The sequence below is a fragment of the Channa argus genome, chromosome 14 (genome assembly GCF_033026475.1).
Source record: "Channa argus isolate prfri chromosome 14, Channa argus male v1.0, whole genome shotgun sequence".
NCBI classification, from domain to species: Eukaryota; Metazoa; Chordata; class Actinopteri; order Anabantiformes; family Channidae; genus Channa; species Channa argus.
The window spans coordinates 8,772,244-8,796,220 of NC_090210.1; the positions used below are offsets into that span (position 1 = coordinate 8,772,244).

The following is a 23,977-nucleotide window of genomic DNA, read 5'->3' on the forward strand; positions in this document are numbered from 1 at the left end:
TCTTTGTTAAGGTTGGCAGCAGTAAAAGATATAATAAAAATACAATACAATAAAAACTGTAATTCTGAGGTACATGAACTTTACTTGAGTAATTTACTCTTGTTAAAGTTTTACTCCACTACATTTGCAACTTAAGTTATGTAGAAACCTAATTTATGAGGTACATATCAAACAAATCTGTACAACACTTTATATTTATATTACATGTTTATATTACCAACAGCATCAAGTTTATTGGTGTTTCAAATGTTTTTTAAAGTCAGTTACTCAGTTAGCCCAGCGAAAGCTCTTTCTAAAGGAGCATTACTTTTTGCACTTGATGGCATGTTGCATATTACATCTCCGTCTTTATTAATCAGTGGTATCAGCAGGCCCCACTTATATAGGTAAAAACTCACTCAGCTTGCTGAACACACGCCGCTGTGGCGACCCCTGCAGGGACAAGCCGAAAACCGTTGATCCTGACAAGTAAATGCAAACATCAGTACTGGTTATTGGGGTAAACCATAATTTCTAAATTTGTGAACTTTTGCAAAATCTGAAATCTTACTTAGTATGTAAGGCTTTCAGTGTGGTTACATATTATTTATTTTAAACTGAGACAGGATTACTGTCTTTCATAATAATGTCTTTCACTTTTTTTCCATTGAAGTCTCTACACTAGCACAGACCTTTGCTCCTAATTTGCAATAATTATTAGTAATTTTCTTTTTACCACCAGTATCAATTTCAGTGAAATGCTTTTGTAGCTCACTTTAAAAAAATGTATAAAAAATGTATAATCTTTAGACCATTTTGTAGCTTGAGTAAAGAGTTTGACGTTGCATTTCTGCTTGCAGTTGATTATTTTTGGGAGAGGACTTTTTACGTCATGTTTTGATGGGCAAAAAAAGAACAACAAATCCACAGTCTTTTGAAAAAGGTATTTAGATTAGTTAGTTTATTTGAAGATAATTTAAGGCTTCGACCTTCAAAATTATCCACATTAGATTTAAGACTGCTAAAGCCTTCGATACCCTTTTATATATTTATTTTTAGATCAAAGGCTCTATTTTGTGTCCCCCTTCACTTACACTCAAAGGGCCATGTTTAAAGATAAACATGGGGGAAAATGCGAAACAATCTGTTAATAATACAGTTTATGGATTTAATAAGGTTACAATATATGAGACAGTACATTTGTGAGCAGGGGGGTGACGTGGGACACATCACAGTTGCTGCTGCCGCCGTGCATTGTGGTCTGTCTATGTGCTAGAGGAAGCTGCTGCACCGGAATCTGAAAAATTTGAGGTGCTCGCCAAATCTTTGTATCTTTCTGTACACAGTCTTCAAGGTACCACTGTTGATTTCTTATTTATTTTTGCTTCTCCATCAGTGAGTTGTGTCGGTGCTGTTAGGTCAAGAAAACGAAAATGGTAGCGTTAGTTAGCTATTGTTATTTTAGCATTACTTATCATCCCGCAGTAGAAGCTAGTCGTTCGGCTTGTTTGGTTAGCTAGTGGTTAACGCTATGCTAATCTTATTTCGTTTCAGTTTACTGAGCAGCTAGCCATAGATGTTAGCTTGGCAAACTGCTTTGACCAGAACCCGTTTCAGTTATAAAATTGCCATCGAAAGCGGGTTTTCATAGCATCAGCTCGTCTCACGCCCACTGGGTTGTTACCGTTATGAGCAGCGTTAGGCGTTGCTGATTTTAGTAACGTTAGCAGCGTATGTCAGAAAATTGGTAATATTATCTTTAAGTAGGATGCGCATTTCTGTGATTAATCGACTCTTGGATTCTTGGATGGGCTTTACGCTAAAAGTTTGCTCCGACACATTTATTTGTCTTCATTTGACAAAGTAAAGCTTGGCCCTTTGCAGTGAGATTCAGAGTGGTTTTCAACCTACAAAACACTAGTAATTCAGCGCTAGTTCATCAGGAGTTCCTACACAACCGTAGGAAATGTACATGTATATTTTGGATGGTTTGGATGTTACAGTAACGTTATAAGCTTAGCTCAGTTTATCCGGGCAGGAAAGCAGTTTTTTTTTCTGTGGTGAGAAACCGCACGCTCACAAACCAGACTTCCTGTCTCTTACACGTTCAGGTCTGCAAGTATGTAACTGCATAAAATAAAAGAGAAGCCTAGAACTGCTGCAAAATTAAGTTTCATTGTCCCTTATGATTTTAAGGTTTTCACTATGTGGTTGTCATTTTTACAGGTTAACAAGGAGAAAATCATGTCTCATGCTGAGAAAATGAAGGTGAGTCTCTGAACTGATACAGTATGCACTAAAACCAGAGTCCTACTTCTGCTTCTGTGAATGTATTCTAGTATAATGGCTTATCTATGTTAGTAATATGCCATTTCTTTATGGTGCGGGTTTTGTAATGAATGAACTCGCTTATTAGGCTCACGTTTTAGCTCGAAGCACTGCTCATCATTCCCAAGGCTCAGAAAGCAGAGCAAGAACAAACTTTATCAGCCTTATCAGTCATGAGCTTAGCTAAATGAACAGCGTAGGGAGGGTTTATTAATCTTTTGAAACTGTGTCTAGGAGGTACTAAAAGTGGAACAAGTACCTTTATGTTGACTCACCCTGTGTAGAAAAGGACTGTAAACACTGTAATGATGTGTGGAAGGTCTTTTGCAAAAAATAAATAAAACTGCAGAGACTTCACTGTTGCCCTCCTAAATACCATAGCTGTTGATGAACAGATGTCTCTCACTGATTGCAATTCCAAAAATAGTTTTCAGCTGTTGAATACAGACTTATATTGTACAACTGTGCAAGTCTACTCTGCTTTTCTGTTAATTTTTAAGGACCTCAGCATGCTTTAAGGTGTTTTAACTTCTGCTGTCTTTGTACTTTAAAAAAAATTCTAGCAGGGCCAGTTCACCAACCCTGAAACTCCAGGGTATGTTGGATTTGCCAACCTGCCTAATCAGGTTCATCGGAAGTCAGTAAAAAAAGGATTTGAGTTTACATTGATGGTAGTAGGTGAGTGATTTTTTTTTTGTTGTTTTTCAGCCTATTTATAATTTTGTCCAGTTTGTCTTGCTGTAACATGACACTGATTTTGTTTAGTTTAAAAAATGATAGTGTATCTCAGTGATAAAAAGGTTTAAGTTTAGACATGGACATATAAGGAATGCGTTTTTTTCGTTGGCTCATGTGATTTTATTGTTGTGCATTTATGGTGGGAACTTGAAAGTTTGCCTGGACAGTATCCAGCTGTTGCTGTCCAATGCTTTGTTTTCATTTTGGCCTTTTTTAAATAACAGTTTTACTCTCTGCCATCTGCAGCTTCTTTTGTTAGTATGATGTGAGAACGTTGCTTGTTTTGTGTTTTACTTTGTCATCAAAATTGTATAGGTGTATCTTAGTTTCCATGAATTCGTTTTACTCAGTAGAAAATGACAGATTTCACTCTGGTGTAGTTGTTTAGCTGGCGCCAGCAGCAGTGTAAACCCTCAATGGGAGCCCTTTGACTATGTGAGCTTCTGTGCTTGTTAGTTACTGGGGAGGGTAGAAGCTCCTCAGTGCACTGCTCATCCTTTTGCTTTAAAATAAACCAGAGAGGAATGCAGCCTCTGGGCCTCGAGGGGCTGATTCACACAGTGGACAAGGCCTGCTGTGCAAAAAACCTCACTTAGTGCTTTTTTAACCTTAATATGTCCTGTGTTCTTAAATAATCACTGTCTTCCTATACAGTTCTACATCTTTCTATACATGTATGTATAGCTGCCACTCTGTCCCTCTGATAGCAATAAAAGTTATAATGAAAGTTCACCATTTCTGCTCATTATTTATTAGTCTTTTTTTCCTTTAATGCCTTTTATAAGACAGTCTGGCAAGTTGCCTGTTCCAAATGTAGTTCTCAACAGGCAATTTACACTTCAGTAAATTTTATTTTGCCACTGCTGTGGTGGGAATCACATTGGTAACATTCCTGGGTCAAACAGGCAAGCTCTCGCTCAGTTATGTCACTGCATCTGTAATGTGAAAGTGTTCTATGTTCACTGTAATTGCTTTAGTTAAAAAAACAAAAAAAGTCACACTGTCAGGCAAATATAGTGTTCAGTGGACCTGCATCAGAGTTTCAAAATGCTTTTTCATTTTAAAGTCTGTGGATCAGATCTCCTGAATTTGGGAAGGCAGAATTAGTGTCATGTTAATACTGTACTTATTTTCATGTGGTGCAAGGCCGCATACACACCACAGTTAGGTGTTTTATTTCCTGCTGCAGAGTGAGTGTCTTTGTTATTATCATTATTTTTTGTTATCAGAAAAGGGTTGCACCAACCAGTGTGAGACAGATTGTACTATTTATTCAGTTTGCTATTGAATCTTGAGTTCCCATACTGATGTTGGTTACTTTATTATACTCTGTTGTCAAAAGGTGAATCTGGACTTGGAAAATCCACCCTGATTAACAGCCTTTTCCTCACTGATCTTTACCCTGAGAGAGTTATCCCTGGAGCAGCAGGTGAAACACACAAAGAAAAAAAACCTGCACTTCAAAAGCACATCTTCAAAAAATAAACTTTCTGATTTGGCAGAAGTCTTACATTAACTGTCTATTTATGTGCCTCTTCCTCTTTAACAGAGAAGATAGAAAGGACAGTTCAGATTGAGGCATCAACAGTAGAAATTGAGGAGCGAGGAGTGAAGCTTCGTCTCACTGTGGTAGACACACCAGGATATGGAGATGCCATTAACAGCCAGGACTGGTATGTTGATGATAATATGAAACCTTTTTAGATTAGTCACCTACAGTCCTGTGAGCTTAAGCAAGTGTAAGCCACTAATGAGGATTGTGAAAATAAGTTTAAATGATTTAAAATGTAATGAAAGCAGTAGGGGAATTTATTTGTCTGTGCTCTTTACTAAAATCTCACCCACTAAAGTCTAGTATACAGCAATAAACATTCACAGTAATATTTTTTCCATTCAGTTTCAGCACCATTATCAGCTACATTGATGACCAGTTTGAGCGCTACCTCCATGATGAGAGTGGTCTAAATCGTAGGCACATTGTTGACAATAGAGTTCATTGCTGCTTCTATTTCATCTCCCCGCTTGGTCATGGGTGAGTCCTGCAGCACGTACACAGAGGTGTATTGTTCACTTTCTAGTTAACATGCTTTCTGTGTGTGTTGGAATCCACATTGCTCACATGGTTTGTTTAGCCTTACTGGAATGACTTCTCTTTCCTTAACTTTCGATTCTGTTCTTTCTGTTTCCTGTTCAACCAGCCTGAAACCTCTGGATGTCCAGTTTATGAAGGCCATTCACAATAAAGTTAACGTGGTTCCAGTCATTGCCAAGGCGGACACTCTCACCCTCAGAGAGAGGGAGAGGCTCAAGCGCAGGGTGAGAAGAGTATGGCTGCCTATTGTTTAGGGAGACGCTCAGTTCCTGAGGAACAGTAGCTGTCATGTGCTCAAGCTCACTACTGTAACAACGCTGTAGCTACAACTAGAGTAATAAATGAAGTGTCAAAGAGGTTAAAGGATACTGTTCAACATAATGTTGTCTTTAATAATATTTCTGAAAAACAAAACAAAAAACAATATTATGTCATCTGTCTGTACAGCAAGTAACAGCCTGTGTTGTCACTATCTTCTCTGTAAGATTCTTGATGAGATTGATGAACATGGTATCAAAATCTATCACCTTCCTGATGCTGAGTCAGATGAGGATGAGGACTTTAAAGAGCAGACCAGGATCCTCAAGGTAAGCAATCAATTTTTAAACTATAGAGAGTGGGATTTTGACAAGTGCAGGATCAGTCAGCTTTGTTTCCTCTGTTAGACCTGATTTAATTACCACCATTACTCTGGTTAAGTGTCATAAATATTTATGTGGGTGGTTGAACCATTGTGATGACATGTAAAAACAAGTACTCTTTTTCTAGGCGAGCATCCCATTTGCAGTAGTGGGATCTAACCAACAGATTGAGGCCAAAGGGAAAAAAGTCAGGGGCCGTCTGTACCCCTGGGGTGTGGTGGAGGTGGAGAACCCAGAGCACAATGACTTCCTCAAGCTGCGAACCATGCTAATGTGAGTATTACAGGAGGCAAAAACTGCAGTGTAAGACCTTCCTGTGTCTATACTAGATTTACTACATACCATGTCAGATACCAGCAACCACAGTCACAGTAAAATGTGGTTCAGACAAGTTTAGTTGAAATAGACTGCTATTGTTAAAATAAAAATCCTGTGTTCTTTGCAGTATATTTACCTCTACTACTCATGTAGTTTTTTTGTACAGGAGTATTTATTGATTTTTATTGATGACTTTTCCACAACCCCTTAGAACCCACATGCAAGATCTACAGGAAGTGACCCAGGACCTCCACTATGAGAACTTCCGCTCCGAGCGCCTCAAACGGGGTGGCAGGTTGTCCTCCCATGGTTACATTCTGCCTTTGTCTCCTGCGTACGTACTCGTCTGTCAGCTTGCTTTTCTGCACCTCCCCCACCTTACTCTGATAAGAATATGTAGCAAATGTAGATATCAAACACATTGATGTTTATAACATTGCCTTCATTGGGCACATGTACACATCACCAAAACATTTACGAAGAAGGGTAATTAATGAGATTTCCCTGCATAGATGGATCTCAAGTTTTTCTTTTTACTGATAACTAATGTAGTTATATACTAGGGTCAGCTCTGTAGCATTGTAGCCCTGAGGCATCATATTGTATGTTAACTCCTCCAGTCAGGCCATGATAGTGAGGTAGAACTGACTTTAATATTAGTTTCAGTATTGGTAGAGGCTGTAAACAGGATAACTGTGTGTCATTTACCATAGTTTAAATCTATTATAATTTAACCCTTGATGTAGATAAAAAGATTCTCTCCTCGAAAGCATCCCAGGATAAGGGAGTGATTTTACTATCCTCCCTTTGCCTCACCATCTGTCCGATGATGGCTGTCTGGTTTTGATTTGTTCACTCCTATGAGTTGGAGGTACTGTTACATTGTTTTGTTTTTTTTACATTTGGGGGAGGTAAAGCTGTGCCCCTGACTCTTGCACTTGCTGCTTCTCTCTGGAATTTTCCTGCTCTTATCTGTTTGCAGTAACCTTTGTAGATGCTTGGCTTTCTTTAGTGTGTTTTTCAGTCTTCCTGCAAAGAAGAATTCACTAACCCACTTACCATTTTTACATTTTCTCAGTGTGGCTTTTGTCACGGTGATTGCCCAATAACATTGTAAAATGGTACAACATGCTCTCTCTGGCTTGCACGCATACAGTTCTTTGTTGACTCTGTGCATTTGATGCTTCATAAATGACACCAATGGTTAACCTCCCTGTGCAATCTACATGAGCTTAAAAATGTCTTTAATTGGCATTTGTTCTACAGTAATATCAGAAGGTGTAGCATGGCATTAACATGAAAAATAACTAGACTTGTCTCATCGATACAGAAAGGGACCAGAGCCAGAGGAAATGGACAAGGATATGATACTGCTGGAGAAGGAGGCCGAGGTAGGACTTTACAGACAAAACCCTCTTTTGGGGCTTTCTTTTAAAAAAGGGAATATTGCTTTTAAATGCATTTATTTAAGTCTAATTTACAAAACAAAAGATCTAACTCCAGAGCAGGTACACCGTTAGCTTAGAATAAAGACTGGAGACTGGGAACTTTCTTTGAGTCATATGGGACCCTTTAGATGGTGTAAGGTTAGCTGTTAACTTCTGTTTATGCTAAGCTAATTGACGACTGCCTCTCACCTCATTCATAGCACACAGAAATAAAGGTATTACTTGTTGCTGCTTTTAGATAAGAACGATTTTTATTTTTTTTTTAATGTTTGAATAATTTAAACCAATCCTGCAAAGATCCAACATGAACGCATATTAATGCTTATGCATTTAGTTACACTAAAGGATAAGGGAAAAAGTGCATGAGTGCACTTTTTGTTTGCCTTTCATACATGTTGCTGTTCTGTGTGGCACAGTTGAGAAGAATGCAAGAGATGATCGCCAAGATGCAGGCCCAGATGCAGAAGCAGGGCGAAGGAGAGGGAGACGGCCCCCATATGTGAAAAGTCAATGGTAGGAGCATGACACCCACACTTATATACATTTAAAAAATTCTCAGCTTTGGTTGATTGTGATGTTATTACTGTTTATTTCTACCATAGGTGATGGAGCCACTGCTTGAGTTGAACCAGACAGTGATGGATAATAAAAACGGTGCACAAGTGATCTGGTTATTGACTCGTACTGCTTGCCACTATCTTCATTCAGTCCCCTGTGGGATTTTGAATGATTTGTTTGTTTTTAAATACATACAGTAAAGTATATTCAAACAGTGTTAGGTTCATATAGTTACACACGGTTCTATTTTTATTTGATTTTTTTATTTTGTGTCCTTGTTAAACTTTTTTATTTTTTTTTTAGTTAGTCAACAGAATTCACATGACCCATCTTTTAAAATGGTGTCAGATATTTTTAATACAAACTTAATGGGATGTTCTATTACCAATTTTTTTTTTTGGCTTCATTACTTTTTTGCTATTGAGAAACCCAAAGTATTGCTGCTTCTGTTCATTACTTTTACATCTCTCAAAGCATCTGCTAACTCTGATATTATATCATTGGGAGAGTCAGCTATGTTAGGACCTAGGAGCAGAAATAGCTATGTGCCACTTTCTCAATATTTTTTTCAAGCAAAAACCATAATTTAAATTTACCATGTTAAAGAGTGTCCAGCCTGCTCAGTGTCACTTGTGTTGTCCTTTGCATGTACCTCTCAAACCCATCAGGTGAAAATTAACTTGATTTGTGTTGGAATCAACTCCTTTCCTCTTCAAATCTTATCCAGCTGTGCAGTTCTCAGATCAGTGTCACTATTTACAGCAGCAGTTGGTTTTTGTTAATCTCCTTTTTAAAGTTTTATATGAATTAAATAAACTGTGACCTTAGTCTTCCTAAAGACCTCACAAATTAAAGATGGACAAAGGAGGTGTTTTTAACTGGGACACACCTCTGTTTGGTGCTTCAATTAGTTGTATGTTTCCTCCATACAAGTAAAGTCATGTGCCAGGGAGCATTGGAATTCTGTGTTTCATTGAGACTTTTTTCTGTTCCAAATGCTGAGAACTTTGTGGTTTTCAGGACTGCAGAGGTTAAAAGTGACCCAATGAGGTCATTGTAGCCAACGTGTCCCTCACCGGCCAAGATGTGAGTTCTTGACATTCCTCTTTCTGATGTTATTATCCAACATTACCGTACCAAATAATGTTACTGATGCATATATTGTAATAAAGGATTTATTCAACTTTATCAACCTGTGATTCAGGCCTTTTCTTCACACAACCATTTTGCTTCATATAGTTACAGGAAGCAGTTCACATTAGCTCATTCTAGCATTAAAAATATGCACGACTATCAAAATGGTACAGTTGAATATCTTATCAGCCACAATTCACACCAGTATACTTCAAGACTTTAAAGCCAATCAATCAAATTAAAAAATAGGCCTGGATTTGATCAAATACTACATAAACCAATTAAGTAGACTAAAAACAATATGAATGAAATATTTTCTACAGAGCATTTTGGCATCATAATGCTTGACTCACCATTTCATTCTGCTTATTTGGGTTGTAGACGTATGTAAGCTACCCAGATTATGGCAGGTATGCCAACACATTACACAGCTATGAGCTTGACATGCTGCTGTCCCACTTCTCTGAAGACGGCACTTCTCTCATCTTCTTGGGAGACTTCAACATACACCTGGACAAGGCTCAGGTGGCTGACATACTTTCTCTTCTTTACATGTTTGACCTGAGACCAGTCTCCACTCCCCCAACCCACAACAACCTGGACCTCATTTTCAACTGGAACTGCAGCACAGACAACATCTTGGTCACTCGTCGGCATTTATTACTTCTTTATTTAGCTCACAGTCTTCATCGCTAGACCTTTGTATTCTTCTACCTCAGGTCTCTCAATCCTGAGCAGTTCTCTTCACTGGTCTCTGCATCTCTGCCCCCACCACAGGATCTCTCCGCGCTCGATACAGATGCAGCCACAGACAGCCTCTGCAATATACTTTCATCCTCTCTGGATGGTCTCTGTCCCTTGTCTTCTGAACCTGCTTGTCACTCAACTGGCTCACCAACTGGAGCAGTGAGCAACACAACGCGCTCAGGAGTGCTGAGGAAGTGGTGCAAATCCAAGACTATCTTTGCTCTTGCTGAGTATTAGGGTCTGCTTGTGTCTTTTTCTCACAGTGTCACAAGGACAAAGACTGAATACTATTAGGACAAGCTCAGCCACATCACGGACAACACAGAGCTGTTCTCCACTTTCAAATCACCCATCTACCCACCTCCATCTTCTTCCAACACGATGCAGTGTTGGAAGAAGTTAGCTCTCCTCATTTTCAACTCAGGACGACGTATTCACCCATTTCCTCTCCTTCAAGCTGTTGCACCCACACTAGCCCTAGCCATTATACCAATCATCAACACATCTCTCACAACTGGCCCTTTACCTCATTCAAGCAGCCCCAGATTACCCCGCTGCTTAAAAAGACTTCTCTTGACCCCTCCCTTATCGAGAAATACAGACCCATCTCGCTTCTACCATTTCTGGCCAAGACAATGGAACGAGCAGTCTTCAATCAACACTCAGACTTTCTTTCCCAGAACAACTTCCTCACTGTCAAAAAGCAGAACTCTTCCACACCTTCCTATGCACTTAAATCTATTTTTAAAAAAAGTCCTTTCTGCTCATTTTTGCACTTTCATGTCATGAAAGAAACACTTCTTATGATAGGATTTTGCTTTTATGTTTTCTCGACTTAGCTTTTTGCTTACCTTGTACCTTACTTGTAAGTTGCTTTCAATAAAAGCCTCTGCCAAATCCCTAAATTTAAATATATCATGTCATGAATATCGCAAAGGCCTGATGAATTCTTGTATGGAGGAATTTTTACAATATATTGTAGACAAAAACACAGCCCTACTTCATGCACCCAATTATGAGCTAATAGGTGTATATTCACAGTTCATTACTGCCCTGTGATACAGTTTGTCTGGTTAGGCCTTGCTCTAGTGGGTGAAATCTAAGTGGATGAACGCTCCACTACTGACCAAAGCATTTTATAGTTTTGTAACAGGGCTGAACAAAAGAAAGATGGCCGTAAAGTATTTTTGTATAACACACATGAAAATGTACAACTATAATTTCTCTTTTAACATTGTTTTCTGCAACAAATGCTCTTTTTATCAAAACATGTATTTGTGCAAACAATGCTGCATTTCTGCTGGTGAGGATCTACCCAAACAAGACACTAAAGAAAATTTGACATTTTCCATAGACTTTATTATAGATTTTTCTTCTCAATCTAACAGGTATGCACAACGTTCTGAATGTCATGGCTTTGTCTTAAATACTCTCCGTTCTTAAAGAAAAAAAAACTGTAAAAATATTTAATTATAACTAATTAAAAGATCTTTTAAGGAACAAGACTGGAAAGGGTGCAAAGGTACGAGGGGTGTGTGGAGGGGCTGGTTCTCTGGTCCTTACTGAGAATTTGAGTCTGTCTGGGAGACAGAAAAATGGGTGCAGTTACATTCAGCTGCGCTTTCATCGTGAAGACGGGGTGGTGTTACCATTTAAAGAAAACCTGAGGGAATGACATTAGACAATGAGTAAGAATTAAATGAATGTTACTTTTTGTATAATAATAGTTTAAATACTGCTCTGTCACCTGCACACTCTCTCCATCATGTGTGTGACAAGGCGGTCAGAGATGCCCGGACAGGACTCCTCTGCGAGGTTGAAGGCGTTCTCCAGCTCCTCAATGGCTCCTACACCCCCACCACTTGCCCGCCGCTTCTCTTTCAACTGGCAATAAAAAAAAATATCTAATTGAAAGAACTTTGACAATATACTGTAGGTACAATAATAAAAGAAAGGTGAGGCAGTCAGTTTTATTATAAATACATGATTCTGGTGAGTCTATTATAAACTGTGGCAACCCTTGAAGGGATGAGCCAAAAGCCGTTTATATATACATTTATTATAAACTAAACCAGTTTGCTAAAGATGATTAGAGTCATTCTGGGACTGGACAAGCTCAGTGACAAGATTTTAATGCAATTAATGTATAAAGAGGAAAGTGTCAACTCAGTTTTTGTAGGTGATGGTAGCCTTAAGGTTTTTGGTGTTCTGTTTCTAAAACTCATCCTGTTTAGCTTTGTAGTTTGGCTTGTTATTCCTCTACAATTATATAAAATTATGGGTTTTTGGTCATCCAGTGCATTGTTACAAGCAACGTTAGAACACAGTATGTGCACACACTCCCACTAACAAAGACTTACACAAATGTTTAAAGGATCTGTTCCAAATTAAGATGTGTTGCAAAAATCTCTTTAATGCAAGATTAACATCTCTAGGGTAAAGTCAAATTATTTGAGGAGACTGTCCCTTTATGTACCCAGAGATGAGGTTGCCTATGCATTTTCATTTGGTGGTGTTTTTTATTTACCTGTGATCAAAAGTGCAATGAGAAGCTTCATTCAAAGTTATGTTATACCCACATCTAAGAGTTACACCTACCTCTCTGAAGATAGGCGTTATCAAAGCAGACAAACACTGTGACTTGGGTTGCCTTTTAACCGAATCCCCTGACTGGGCAAAGGATAAAGTGTGTGAGGAAAAATATATAATAATAATAATAATAATAATAATAATAATAATAATAATAATAATAATAATAATAATAATAATAATAATAATAATGTGATGTGTGTTTTTACCTCTGAATCTGTGTGTGTGTAGCCCTTCTGTAACTTGTTCATGGAGTTGGGTCTGACTGTGGGAAAGGTCCACATAGGACACGTATCCACATCACCATCAGCATCCCTAAAGGGGCAGGGGAAAGAAAAAAAACTATGAATCTACTTTCAGATGTTTTTGCATATAGACAACTGGAATGTACTTACACACAGTAGCAATGATAATGTTTCAGGGAAACACACAAGAACAACAAGCATGACAAGCATCACAAATCCCAGTTATTCTCTAGAGCAGTCTAGTATCACTAAATGTAATGCTTGTGGGACTGGAGTATAGTAAATGTATTTTTTGAGACTCACATATCTGAGTCATCAGAACTTGATTCCTCCCCATGTCCCTCTGACTTCCAGCGTCTGTAGCGGTCAATCAGTTCTGTCAGATAAGCAGTCTTCTTGGTGTAACGTGTGATGAACTTGTGCTTCAGAAGCTCTTTGGCAGTTGGCCTCTGTGCAGAGAAGGAATAAAGATGAGCAGCAGCTAAAAAAAACAAACATTTTGTGACATTTTTGCAATCAGCATCTTCAAAACACACAGCTAAGATCATAGTATCTTTGAGTAAGAAAATATCCTAAAAGAAGCTTTGGTGTTCAAATCACATTACTGAGAATATTTTCAGATGGTTCCCATCAGGAATGTGACATGGAGAAAAAAACAAAAAACAAAAGTACCAAAAAAGCAAGTAAATAGCCAGAATAGTGGAAGTAATTGGAAATTTTCTTGTGTCCTGATCTTATTTATCCCAAACAAGAATGTCTGATCCAATTTTAGCTCTACTACAATGCGTGCAGATTTACTTACAAAACGAGGGTCTTTATTTAGACAAGCCTCCACAAACTCTTTAAAGGGCTTGCTGTAAGAGCCCTCAAGTGTGGGTGGAGTGTTTTTAGGGATAAGGAAGAGGACCCTCATGGGGTGTAGATCAGAGTTGGGAGGCTCTCCTTTAGCTAACTCAATGGCAGTGATTCCCAGAGACCAGATATCAGCCTGAATGAGAGTAAGAAAAATTTGAGAAATGTATTAACTTCACACACAGATGCTTAAAATGTTGACTAAAGTAATAAATAGTCAAAAAATATTTATAGACAATTATTTTTCCCCATCCTTAAAAAAAATGATGTACTTACTATATTAATATCATCATCAACAACAAAACCTTATCGGTTCATGTGCTCTACCATAGTAAACCAGCAAATAAACCTTAAGTAATTACACATAGTTTGTATCGTCCACTCCATGGACTCACCTTGAAGTCATAGGCTGACTGTTTGATCACCTCTGGAGCCATCCAGAAAGGTGTCCCAACAAATGTGTTCCTCTTAATCTGGGTGTCTGTTAGCTGTCCTGCCACCCCAAAATCTGCCAGCTTAACATCACCCTGCTCTGACAGAAGCACATTGGCAGCTGGAAAAAGAGAAAATATACATGAAAGGACATGGTAGAATCCATTCTCAAAAGCTTAAAACAGCTTTAGACTTCAGGAGATGTTCAGTGTTTCTGGAAGAAATACAACCATACAACAAACCCATAATAAATCAAACCAATTTTATTATTTTCTATCTTTTTTGAGCAGTCATTTGGGCATTATAATTTTACTAATGATTCAAATTTTCTAATAATCTGATGATTATTTAAGTATTTTCAAATAGATTTTTTTTCTAGAATAGTTAAGAGCACAAATTATGTGACAGAGAAGAGAAACACCTGCTCCACATGCTCACAAAAGGTGTGACAAATTTATATAGCTTGTTAGCATATTTCCATGTGTGAACTTCAATCCAACATCTGGCAAAGACTTGATGTGCATGTTACTCAGCAGTACTGTCATCACAGTTCAACATTGACTGTCTTGTTCAGATTTACTCGAGTGTAGCATTTATGTGACGATATGGTGCCTGAGTTACAGCATCTAAAGGTAAATAGATAGGTTCTACAATAAGATGCCTAATGAAAAAGGGGGGAAAGCAATAGTGTGTGTTTCACCCTAAAAGTTAGCTGTGATCTCTGTATGGTCATCAGTGCATGAAGAGAACCATCCTATCACCTTTGATATCTCTGTGTATCTTCCTCTCAGAGTGCAGATATTCCAACCCTTTCAGTATTTCCCTCAGTATAGTAGCAATGTAAGTCTCTTCAAGAGGACCTGGGCGAAGCTAGGGTGATGAAGGTACAAAAACAAATCAGAGAAGGTTGTAAGTTGGGAAGAAATATACAGACCAAGTTTTGATTTTCAAAAATAAAAAGTGCCACTGAGGAAGATTTATGTGCACAGCATAAGAAGTGAACCGTCTTACAAGATCGAGAGCAGATCCTCCGCCTAAATACTCCATGATAATCCACAGCTTAGTCCCCTGGGATAGGCAAAAAAAAAACAACTTGATGAAAGATCTTTCAGGTTTTCAATGCCTTGCCTTTGCTTTTAAGTTACTTAAATATCTTTATGTTGAAAAATCAATCTGTGTATATGTCATTTTATTTGTGGTATCATCTTACCTTCAGGTATGACCCATAATACTTGGTAACATAAGGACTATCACACTGGCTTAGCACTGTGATCTCCTGTTGAATATCTTCTATCTCATCCTCTGCCTCCTCCAGGTCAATAATTTTAATTGCTACCACCTCCTTTGTGCGGTTGTTGATGCCTTTGTAGACCTCTCCGAAGGAACCTTTGCCTATCCGCTCCTGCTTGGTGAAGTATTCCTCTGGGTCCAACCGAGTATTCTGCTCCAGTCACAACAAAGACAGCAATAAATTATTAATTGTATGTCCCAATTACTTTGTTTAGAAGCACCTGATAAAAAAAAAGTATGTGGCAAGAGCAAAAGACTAGTTTCACATATAAACGGTAGGAATGAAATCTATCCCTTAGCCTATATAATAATGTTCTAATGTGCATAATTAACCTTTCTTACTGTAAGTTCCCATCTATTAAGTCACAGTCAGTATAAGTAAATAGACTCTAGACTGAACTTCTCATGATGTAAACCAAGATTACGAAGCTTGAAAGTTCAGTGGATTTCTCTCTATCACAGCAGGAAATGAGTGATGTCTGAGTAGGAGACACATCAAGAAACCAGCAGATATTTATATAAATACAATATATTTTATTACCTACAACAATTGACTGTGACAACTAACATTACAAATCTAAACCACTGATGTATTTTCAAATATATTGCTGTAAGTTATACATTTAAAATGTATTTAGCTTGTTGAATGCCTGTCCATCCCCTGATGCTGACAATTGGCAATAAGATGAAAAAATCAATTCTGTGCATATTGACGTTTTTCACTTGCACCTATGACTAACAGACCCCCACCCATCGATTTGTGGAAAGCCTGAGAGCCATGGGGGTTCGCAGTGTCTTGGACAAGAAGAAGGGAGGTGACAGTTGGTGGAAATAGGATTTGTACCTGGTTTTGCATGTCTCGAAGGTGTGCCATCCCCACAGCGGGCTGAAAGGGATAGGGACAGCCACAACTCTCTCTTTTCTGAAGTTAGCAAACGGTCTTTTCCTCTCCCTCCTTAGCTGTCTAGGGAGTTAGCTAAGTGGCTAACCAGCTAGATAAACACCCAATCTGCTGGATTTAACGGGGCTGTCACTCCGCGCACTGTTTTCGGCCTCCAAGTCCAACAGAGGACCGAACAGCCCGACGAGACAACGAGCTATTGACCGAGATACTCCATATATGTCGGCGATGAAAACCGAAAGGAAAAACGGCTCCTTCCGAGTATAAATATTTAATTCATTTCAAGAAACGATTAGCCTACTGTTCATTTGAAGCTTGAGGAGGACAAAATAATGGCCCAGACTGCGGGCGCATGCGCATTATTTTCGAGGACGTTGGAATTATGGGAGTTGTATTTCTAAGCTCTGTTGATGTACATAAAAAGTCTTCTCTTTTATGAAGCAGCCACTGACATTTTTACCCGAAATCTGAATATTTTTATACGGCATCGTATTTCTGCCAACATGAGATTTTTTTTACTTCGTATCTCCTAATAACGAGAAAACCCTTTCGTTGAGCCTGAGCTCTCGGATAAGGAATAATACGGCGGCGCATTGCATTCACTAAAGAGGAAAATATAGACCTTATCTCCTAAATATGAGTTACGTTTGTAAATATGACATTTTCAAAAGCCAGTCCACCGAACTATCTATCAACAGTTCTGTTTTACTATAGAGTTTTGAAAGTATTGAAAACTATCACAACACTACTGTGTTACCGAAGATATCCTAAACACCTGATTAATCGAAGAGAGGTTCTGAAACGTCCTCATATTTATGAAATCCTTAAGTCCCGTATCTCATAATTACGAGAAACATAACTTGTCAATACAATATAAAAATCTTGTAAATACGAGATCTGTAACTCGTAATTACTAGATAAGGACTATAATTTATTTGATCATGCTCAACCAGTTTCTCATAAAAGTGTTGTACTGGCTATGAAGATTAATGGAATTCAACTAGAATATTTACTATTAGTCCGACTGAAGTACCACTTGAATAGATCAATCTGTGGTCACTGAAAAAGATAAAAGCTTAGTATTATTTTTGTTGTAATTAGCCCAGTTGCATAAACGTTGAATGTTACTTGTCGGTGAAGATTCTCAGTCATCCAGGTTTGGTTATCTGTGATCAAACCTGGGGACTTCTTTTCCCTGGTTAGGAACCTTTCGCTACTTAACCAAGCAGCTTCTTCGGTCTAGTCATATGTTACTGAAAGAGTTGATACAGCAGTTGTGTGCGTTCGTTTTTCAACACGGATGGCCCTGCTGGTGCGGCTCGGTAGATGTGACGGCGTAGCATAAGCTCCGCCCTAGCGGATATTCAGGCATATTATCGGCAGCAACTCACTCACACTAGCTTCAAGCGGTGTGTATTTCGATTCCATTTGTCGTCCTTCGCGGTAGATGCTGGTAATGTTACAAAACGAACAGTATTTCGACACATGACAATTTAAATCCAGGTGCTATAACTATAAAGGTGAGTTGTTATGTTAGCTTAAGTCAAGTAAAAGACACAGATAACCTAGCTCCGCTTAGCGAGCCTGCTAACGCACTGCTTAATTTTAGCTACCGTGTTGTGATAAAGGTAACATTAGCTAATGCTTCTCAGACATTATATACTACTCACATTAGCTAAATATTAGCTAACGCACATATGCTAGACATGGCGTCTAAGATGGGTTTTCATTCAGTGACATTGAAGCCATGTGTCAACAGCTACACCTCATGTCAATGTTGTGTAATTCCATGCTACAAAACGTGCAGTGTTATTTGACATACATTATTTATTTGGTTCAGCTGCTACACCCCCTATCATCCATCCCGGGCTTATTTGGGTCCCCTTCGGGACATGGCCTTTAACAGAGGATAGAGATCATGTTTTGGGCGGTACCATTTGCCACAGAGCCAATTAAAAAGGATTTGGGTCACCGTGTTTGTCTAGTTAAATTAGGCGTAATAATAACGTTACCTCCTTAAACTAGAAAAACACGCAGGCCTCAGACATTCACATGACTGAAAGCAAAAATCCAGGGCTGACAAATAAGAGTTTTGATATTTAATTATTTTGATATCTATTTACTATTTGACACTGCCTCTGTGACAGTACCATCAAACACTAAAGTGTAGTTAAAATGGGACATTTTCACGTGCAGGTCTCCTTTTAATAAAAAAAAAAACTCTTCTGTTTGATGCGTCTGTAGGCTGAATGAGTGGACCAATCTTAAGCCCTCCCTCTGCAGAGGTGGCGGAGATGAACCGTATTCATTATGATCTCCAATACACAGAGGGCATCAGCCAAAGGATGCGAATTCCCGAGACCCTTAAGGTGGCCTCAGAGAACCAAAAAGTGTCTCTGCCACTTCAGCAGCCCTTGCCCACTCACACAACTCTGATGCAGGTTCCTGAAAGGATCGTTGTTGCAGGTGAGTATAGCAGACAAGACTTAATTAAAATGCTACACTGTAGACATTTTGAGACCTCTTATCTTTTCTGAGATATCAAGGCCATGTTCTTTGTATATGGATTAACAATTTTTGCAGATAATTTTGTTGATGATTTGATATGGATGTGTTTGTTTTTCCATAGCCATGTTGAGCCTGTTGTCTCAGCAACAGATCTGCTACTAAAACCAAAGGAGAAGTTTTTTCCCACGTTTAGTCAGTTGTTGGACCACTTCATGCAACTGTACTGGTCATTCACAAGCTTGCGTATGTGTGGTGGAACAGTATGTGGGTCTAAATAAATTAATGTTCTTCTGTGACCGGCAGCAAACTAATGACCCCAAGACCTATAATTAACAATTGATCATTAATAACTCTATGTGTGAGTGGTGGGAAAGCACAATATAACCAAGAAAATAAAAGAATGTTTCAGTTTAAATCTAATTCCCTGCAATAAATTCTCTTCCATTAATGTTAGTACAGTGTAAGAGGAATACACAGGCACCAGTTTGCAGAACATTCTTTTATCTTACTTTATTTGGTTCCCATTGCACTTACTTGCTCTGAATATAATGCACAAATTATGCAAATTTGATTCAGATTAGTGGACATGCTATTTTGATGCCAATCGGGTTTCACATTTAATTTGTCAGACACTATTTGCCTCCATCTTTCTGCATTTTTGCAAACTCTTTAAATTCTTAATAGCTGCTCTTAAAATGTGCACTCTTGCCTTCTTCTCCCTCACCCCTCCTTTTATTCTCCCTTTACTCTCTTTATTCCCTCTCTGTTTTCTGTTTTTTTGTTATTGGCACATACTAAATAGGAAACCTGCTGATCATATTTTCTAGAGTCAATAACTACGAGAGCGTGTAGTTATCCCAGATGATAAAATCCAGGTTTTTTTTTTTCAATTCTATTCTCAGGTGGGTTTGAACAAGAATAACTGGATAACCTGATCTAAAAGTTGAACACTAGCATTACTCATTTGATCTTGGATCTATGCAGCCACATACAAAGAAAGGGGCCCAGGAATCTACACATGGGACAAAAATGTGTAAAATGAAATGCATGAATCTTCCAGGTTCTGATGAAAACCTGTCCTCTCCTTCATTTCTGCAGGTGATGATGGTGACCCTCGATTTGCTCATCCAAGTGACTTGGACCTGATTCAGTCTCTCCCTCCTGTGGACCTTCTGAACATGAAGGCCCCACCACAAGTCCTCACCCTTACAGAGCAGCCACTGGACTCCCTTGAGACTGACCAGAGCTCTGCAACGCAGTTCAATCCCAGTCAGGTGGTAAGAGCCAAATCAAGGTCTCTATTCCTTTTTATTTATCATAACTTGAAATTCCTTAATTCAATAAATTGCAGCTGACATTGACCCAAATAGTGGTGCAATTAGTGTGTATTACAAAATGATAGAGAAATGGCATAAAAAACGTATCCACAATTATTAATATCGAACACCAATCTTTACATCAATTGTTACATATGTAAGTTTGTTGATGGAGTTTGTAGAAGATGAAGCTAATCATTTAAAAATTATTGGCTTAAAAATAAAAGCTCATGTGGAAAAAATCCAAATCTGTCCCATGAACATGATCTTGAAGCATAGATTGAATGCTCTCTTTTAGTTTCTTAGGTTTATGATCCTGTGCTGTATTAGTGTATGTGTGTGAAGCCTGTTTTCTTGTAGTGGATATTTAGTGTTTAGGCATTATGGCATTTTCCAGCCATAGAGGCTATAAAGTGATCAATCAGAGTAAATGTAGTGCTGTTATTTTATCACGGACACAGACTTTTGTCTAGCGTTCTACAGGATATATAGAAGGATGAGGCACTATTTTAGTGTCTCTGTTATGCTGAAATCGCATTTGTGGGTCAAAAAAAAATTATTTTTTGTATTTAGCAAGAGGTTAAATTGGCTGCGAGGAATGTTGGGAACGAGAGCTTGTTAAGAGTGGGTTATATTGCCAACCTGTTATGATTATTAAAAGATACAGTATGTGTCCACAGAGATATTGACGGAATGCAACAAGCCATTATTTTCTCAGGTTGTTTATATGTTTGTTGTAGTGGGTTACCCGAGTACTGGAGATTGTGGTTTATGGTTCTTAAAAATATATGTCAGATCTTGATGATATCTACACACTATGTTTCTTCATTGTCTTTTCCAACCAAAAAACTTTAAAGTGTAATGATAAATAGAGATAGATACAGTCTAGCATATGTTGCCATGGTTAGGTAGTGGCGAGACAATTTAGCTGAAGTAAACATTTATACCCGAACTCTAAAAAATCTTTGACCATAAAAACTGTTGCACAATTGTATGCACAATTTAGAATGTAGATCCCCTTTAAGTACTTACTGAAAAACTTCTAAAATTGAGATTTCTAGCTGGAAATTGAGATTTCACCTTGCAAATAAAACCAACCAACCAACCCACCACATATCAACCATCACAGTATTACTTACGGTTACTGTTGTCTGTCTCCTTGGTTTTAATGGACTATATGCATCTTTAGTCAGTCTACTAATGATGTGTGTTTGAAAGAAAACAAAAAAAAGTACATTAGGTTTTAACCTGTAACCTCTAATGTGAACCTGACACAACTTTAAATCTGTGTGTTCTTCTCAGGCCCATTTTCATTTTCGGTCTCGGAGGGAACGCAGTGCTAGTGAGAACATGTCTAGCCGTCACAGCAGCCAGATCAGCAGAGGCGATATAAGGTAAGCCCACAACCACTGACCTTTTCTTTAGATTTTTATGATCACTTAATCTTAGTTTGCTCATTGTGGGCTTAAAAAGTATTTTCTTTCTTCACTGTTTCTCCCCACTCACCTCTCTGCCAGTGTAACCCCTTCCCCTTCTGCCGCCCCAGTCCGCTTGTGTCCCCCTCTTTGCTCCCCTGAGGATGCAAACATCAACCTGTTCACAGCTGCAGGGTTTTTGTCTTATATCCAGTCAACAACACGCAGAGCGTACCAGCAGGTTCTTGAAGTCCTGGATGACAGCCATCGCAGGTGATGTCTCTTCTTTGTCTTTGAATTTAATGAAGTATGTCACTGCCATTACTACTTCATTTTTTGAAGAGAAATATGTTCCTCTTCAAAGGACGCACCTGGACTTGGCACTGGATATAAACCCTGATGAATCTGGATTAGTGGACGCCTCCTCACTACGACGGCAGGTAGTTTGTCTTACAAGCCTAAATGACTGCAATTTTGTTTTAAATGCTTTACTATTTGCTCTGGTTTGCATATTGTGCGTGCTGTGTTCAGTTTGCACTTTACAACTGTTTGTGTACAGTGAAGGAATGCTGACACAGCACATGTCCCTATCCGATATCAAGCTGTTTTCAAAGAGTACTGGCAGTTACAGCTGACATTTTTAGACACTCTTTTGAAAAAAAATGCAAAACTTTCTAGTCCAAGAAGAATAATCTTCTTCATATCTGATATTGATGTTGATATTATTGTTATTTGGATATGCTCTACTGTCAGTCCTTCAAATGTTATGTATGTACTAAAGCAAACCTTGCACATTTCAACATTTTGTGTGGTCTAGATTGTGAAGTTAAACAGACGTCTACAGCTGCTGGAGGAAGAAAACAAGGAACGCTCCAAGCGAGAGGTGGTCCTGTATTCTGTTACTGTGGCGTTCTGGCTTATTAACACCTGGATCTGGTTTCGTCGCTAACATGGGACAAGACTGAGTCTCCCAAAACACTAGAAGCCAAAGCAATTCCTTGATAAGCGTGCAAACATCTAAAATATTGGTATTTCTAAATATGCATTCATGGGAAACAGTTTAGGAAATGTCCTCATCCACATCCCTACGTTATCTGAAATTGTATTGCAAGGCGTGCCCTGAGGCAGCAAAACACAATAAGGTTTTGTATATCTTGTCACTGCTTTACAGTCCTTAAAATACTTAACCGCTGAATACATTTTGCTGCATTGTAGACACAGTACACAAATCTGGCTCAATTTAAAGTCAGCAGACTTCACACTCAAAGTTTCATCTGTGTATCTTACCTCTGTATGCAGTGACAAATGACTAACAACACAAAGCACAATTACACTACAACTGAGTGCTTTCAGTATGTTAGCAATTGCTGAGGTTTGATATGTTCAAGCTAGTTTATTCTAAAATTAGCTAGAACAAAGATAACTGTCTTAACTCTGAATCGGGCATGTGAGCCTGAAGCTTTCTGCACTTGCCGAATACTGCTCTGATATTCGCTGGAGACTAGTTCAAAGTAGCATCTGGCACAAATCAACAAAAACTGGAAACTCATTATGATACATTATGGTTATTTTGTGCAAAGAGTCGGGAAACTGATTGCACCTTTAAATGTGATAAATCCTTGCGGATGTGGCAGTGATGCTTACCAACATTATTTTTTGTAAGAATAAACATTTTAAAAAAAAGAGAGGATACAAGGATTTCCCTTGGCAACAGAAGTTTTGGGAAACCAGTCCAGAGCTGGAGCCGATTTACAGCACTGAGGTTCATCACTTTGGTCAAAAACTACATTCTCAAAGTGTCAAAGTAAGAAGACTAAATCTAGAGCTGCCATAACAATTATCCTAAATGTCCTTGAAGTTTCTGATCACCTAAAATATACGTGTACAATACTCAGATTGCTTACTGGTGAAACTGTGGTTTGTTATTTGATGTTACTTTATTTTATGTCTTTGGCCGTCACATGCCCAGTGGTTGTGATGTAACTTAATGAAGTGGCAACAGGAATCCCTGAGCTAAGATATGGAAGGTAAAATCTGATAATCAGATAGCTTTTCCCATGCTGTTTGCACAGTTCAAGCTCTGTTTTTCATAGAATTAGACAACTGTTTCACTCCAGTCAGTTACATACAAGACTAAAAGCGTGGACTTATTTGTTACATATTCATCACACAATGTAATATAAATCTTAGAGCTACCGTGCTTATGATCATGTGTAATTGTTGGGTATGTATATGAAGTATTGATGTCATTATTTAATAATAAAATATATGTCATTTAATTTGATTTATCACATGATGCAGAGGAACCTACAAAATTTTGAAGTGGTCAGTTTTTTTCTGTTAAGCACTGTATTTAAAACTTAAGCTGGAGTTTTAAGTTATATATTTTACCTTTTTTGTAAATAAATACATTAATTGTTTGTAAATCTTTGGCTGTAATAAATAA

At 38.3% G+C, this 23,977-nt stretch overlaps 3 protein-coding genes across 6 annotated transcripts; 2 read left to right on the forward strand and 1 right to left on the reverse strand.

Annotated features, from left to right (window-relative positions):
• Nucleotides 1–1,193: 1,193 nt before the first annotated feature.
• Nucleotides 1,194–9,290, forward strand: septin2 (septin 2). 3 transcript variants are annotated; one of them, XM_067475773.1, is made up of 13 exons: nucleotides 1,194–1,333; nucleotides 2,206–2,247; nucleotides 2,871–2,985; nucleotides 4,388–4,474; nucleotides 4,595–4,718; nucleotides 4,943–5,077; nucleotides 5,244–5,361; nucleotides 5,623–5,724; nucleotides 5,906–6,051; nucleotides 6,308–6,430; nucleotides 7,427–7,487; nucleotides 7,961–8,057; nucleotides 8,147–9,290. In XM_067475773.1, exons 2-12 carry the CDS (start codon nucleotides 2,224–2,226, stop codon nucleotides 8,045–8,047), a joined length of 1,122 nt encoding a protein of 373 aa, XP_067331874.1. In that variant the 5' UTR covers nucleotides 1,194–1,333; nucleotides 2,206–2,223; the 3' UTR covers nucleotides 8,048–8,057; nucleotides 8,147–9,290. The 3 variants fall into 3 exon arrangements, with proteins under 3 accessions (XP_067331874.1, XP_067331875.1, XP_067331876.1); XM_067475774.1 differs by having other exon boundaries at nucleotides 2,874–2,985; XM_067475775.1 differs by having other exon boundaries at nucleotides 1,197–1,333; nucleotides 6,308–6,391.
• Nucleotides 9,291–11,320: 2,030 nt separating this feature from the next.
• stk25b (serine/threonine kinase 25b) lies at nucleotides 11,321–16,653 on the reverse strand. Of its 2 annotated transcripts, none has more exons than XM_067475771.1 (11): nucleotides 16,236–16,653; nucleotides 15,312–15,545; nucleotides 15,113–15,169; nucleotides 14,863–14,971; nucleotides 14,065–14,222; nucleotides 13,620–13,805; nucleotides 13,121–13,266; nucleotides 12,782–12,887; nucleotides 12,582–12,653; nucleotides 11,731–11,867; nucleotides 11,321–11,646 (listed from the first exon to the last, which is right to left on the reverse strand). In XM_067475771.1, the coding sequence occupies exons 1-11, from the start codon at nucleotides 16,263–16,265 to the stop codon at nucleotides 11,607–11,609; spliced, it is 1,275 nt and encodes a 424-aa protein (XP_067331872.1). In that variant the 5' UTR covers nucleotides 16,266–16,653; the 3' UTR covers nucleotides 11,321–11,606. The 2 variants fall into 2 exon arrangements, with proteins under 2 accessions (XP_067331872.1, XP_067331873.1); XM_067475772.1 differs by having other exon boundaries at nucleotides 15,312–15,542; nucleotides 16,236–16,652.
• A 627-nt stretch (nucleotides 16,654–17,280) lies between these two features.
• Nucleotides 17,281–23,951, forward strand: mffb (mitochondrial fission factor b). The gene is made up of 7 exons (XM_067475779.1): nucleotides 17,281–17,812; nucleotides 18,537–18,758; nucleotides 19,899–20,077; nucleotides 21,419–21,510; nucleotides 21,634–21,804; nucleotides 21,896–21,971; nucleotides 22,349–23,951. The coding sequence occupies exons 2-7, from the start codon at nucleotides 18,542–18,544 to the stop codon at nucleotides 22,478–22,480; spliced, it is 867 nt and encodes a 288-aa protein (XP_067331880.1). The 5' UTR covers nucleotides 17,281–17,812; nucleotides 18,537–18,541; the 3' UTR covers nucleotides 22,481–23,951.
• The last annotated feature ends 26 nt before the right edge of the window (nucleotides 23,952–23,977 follow it).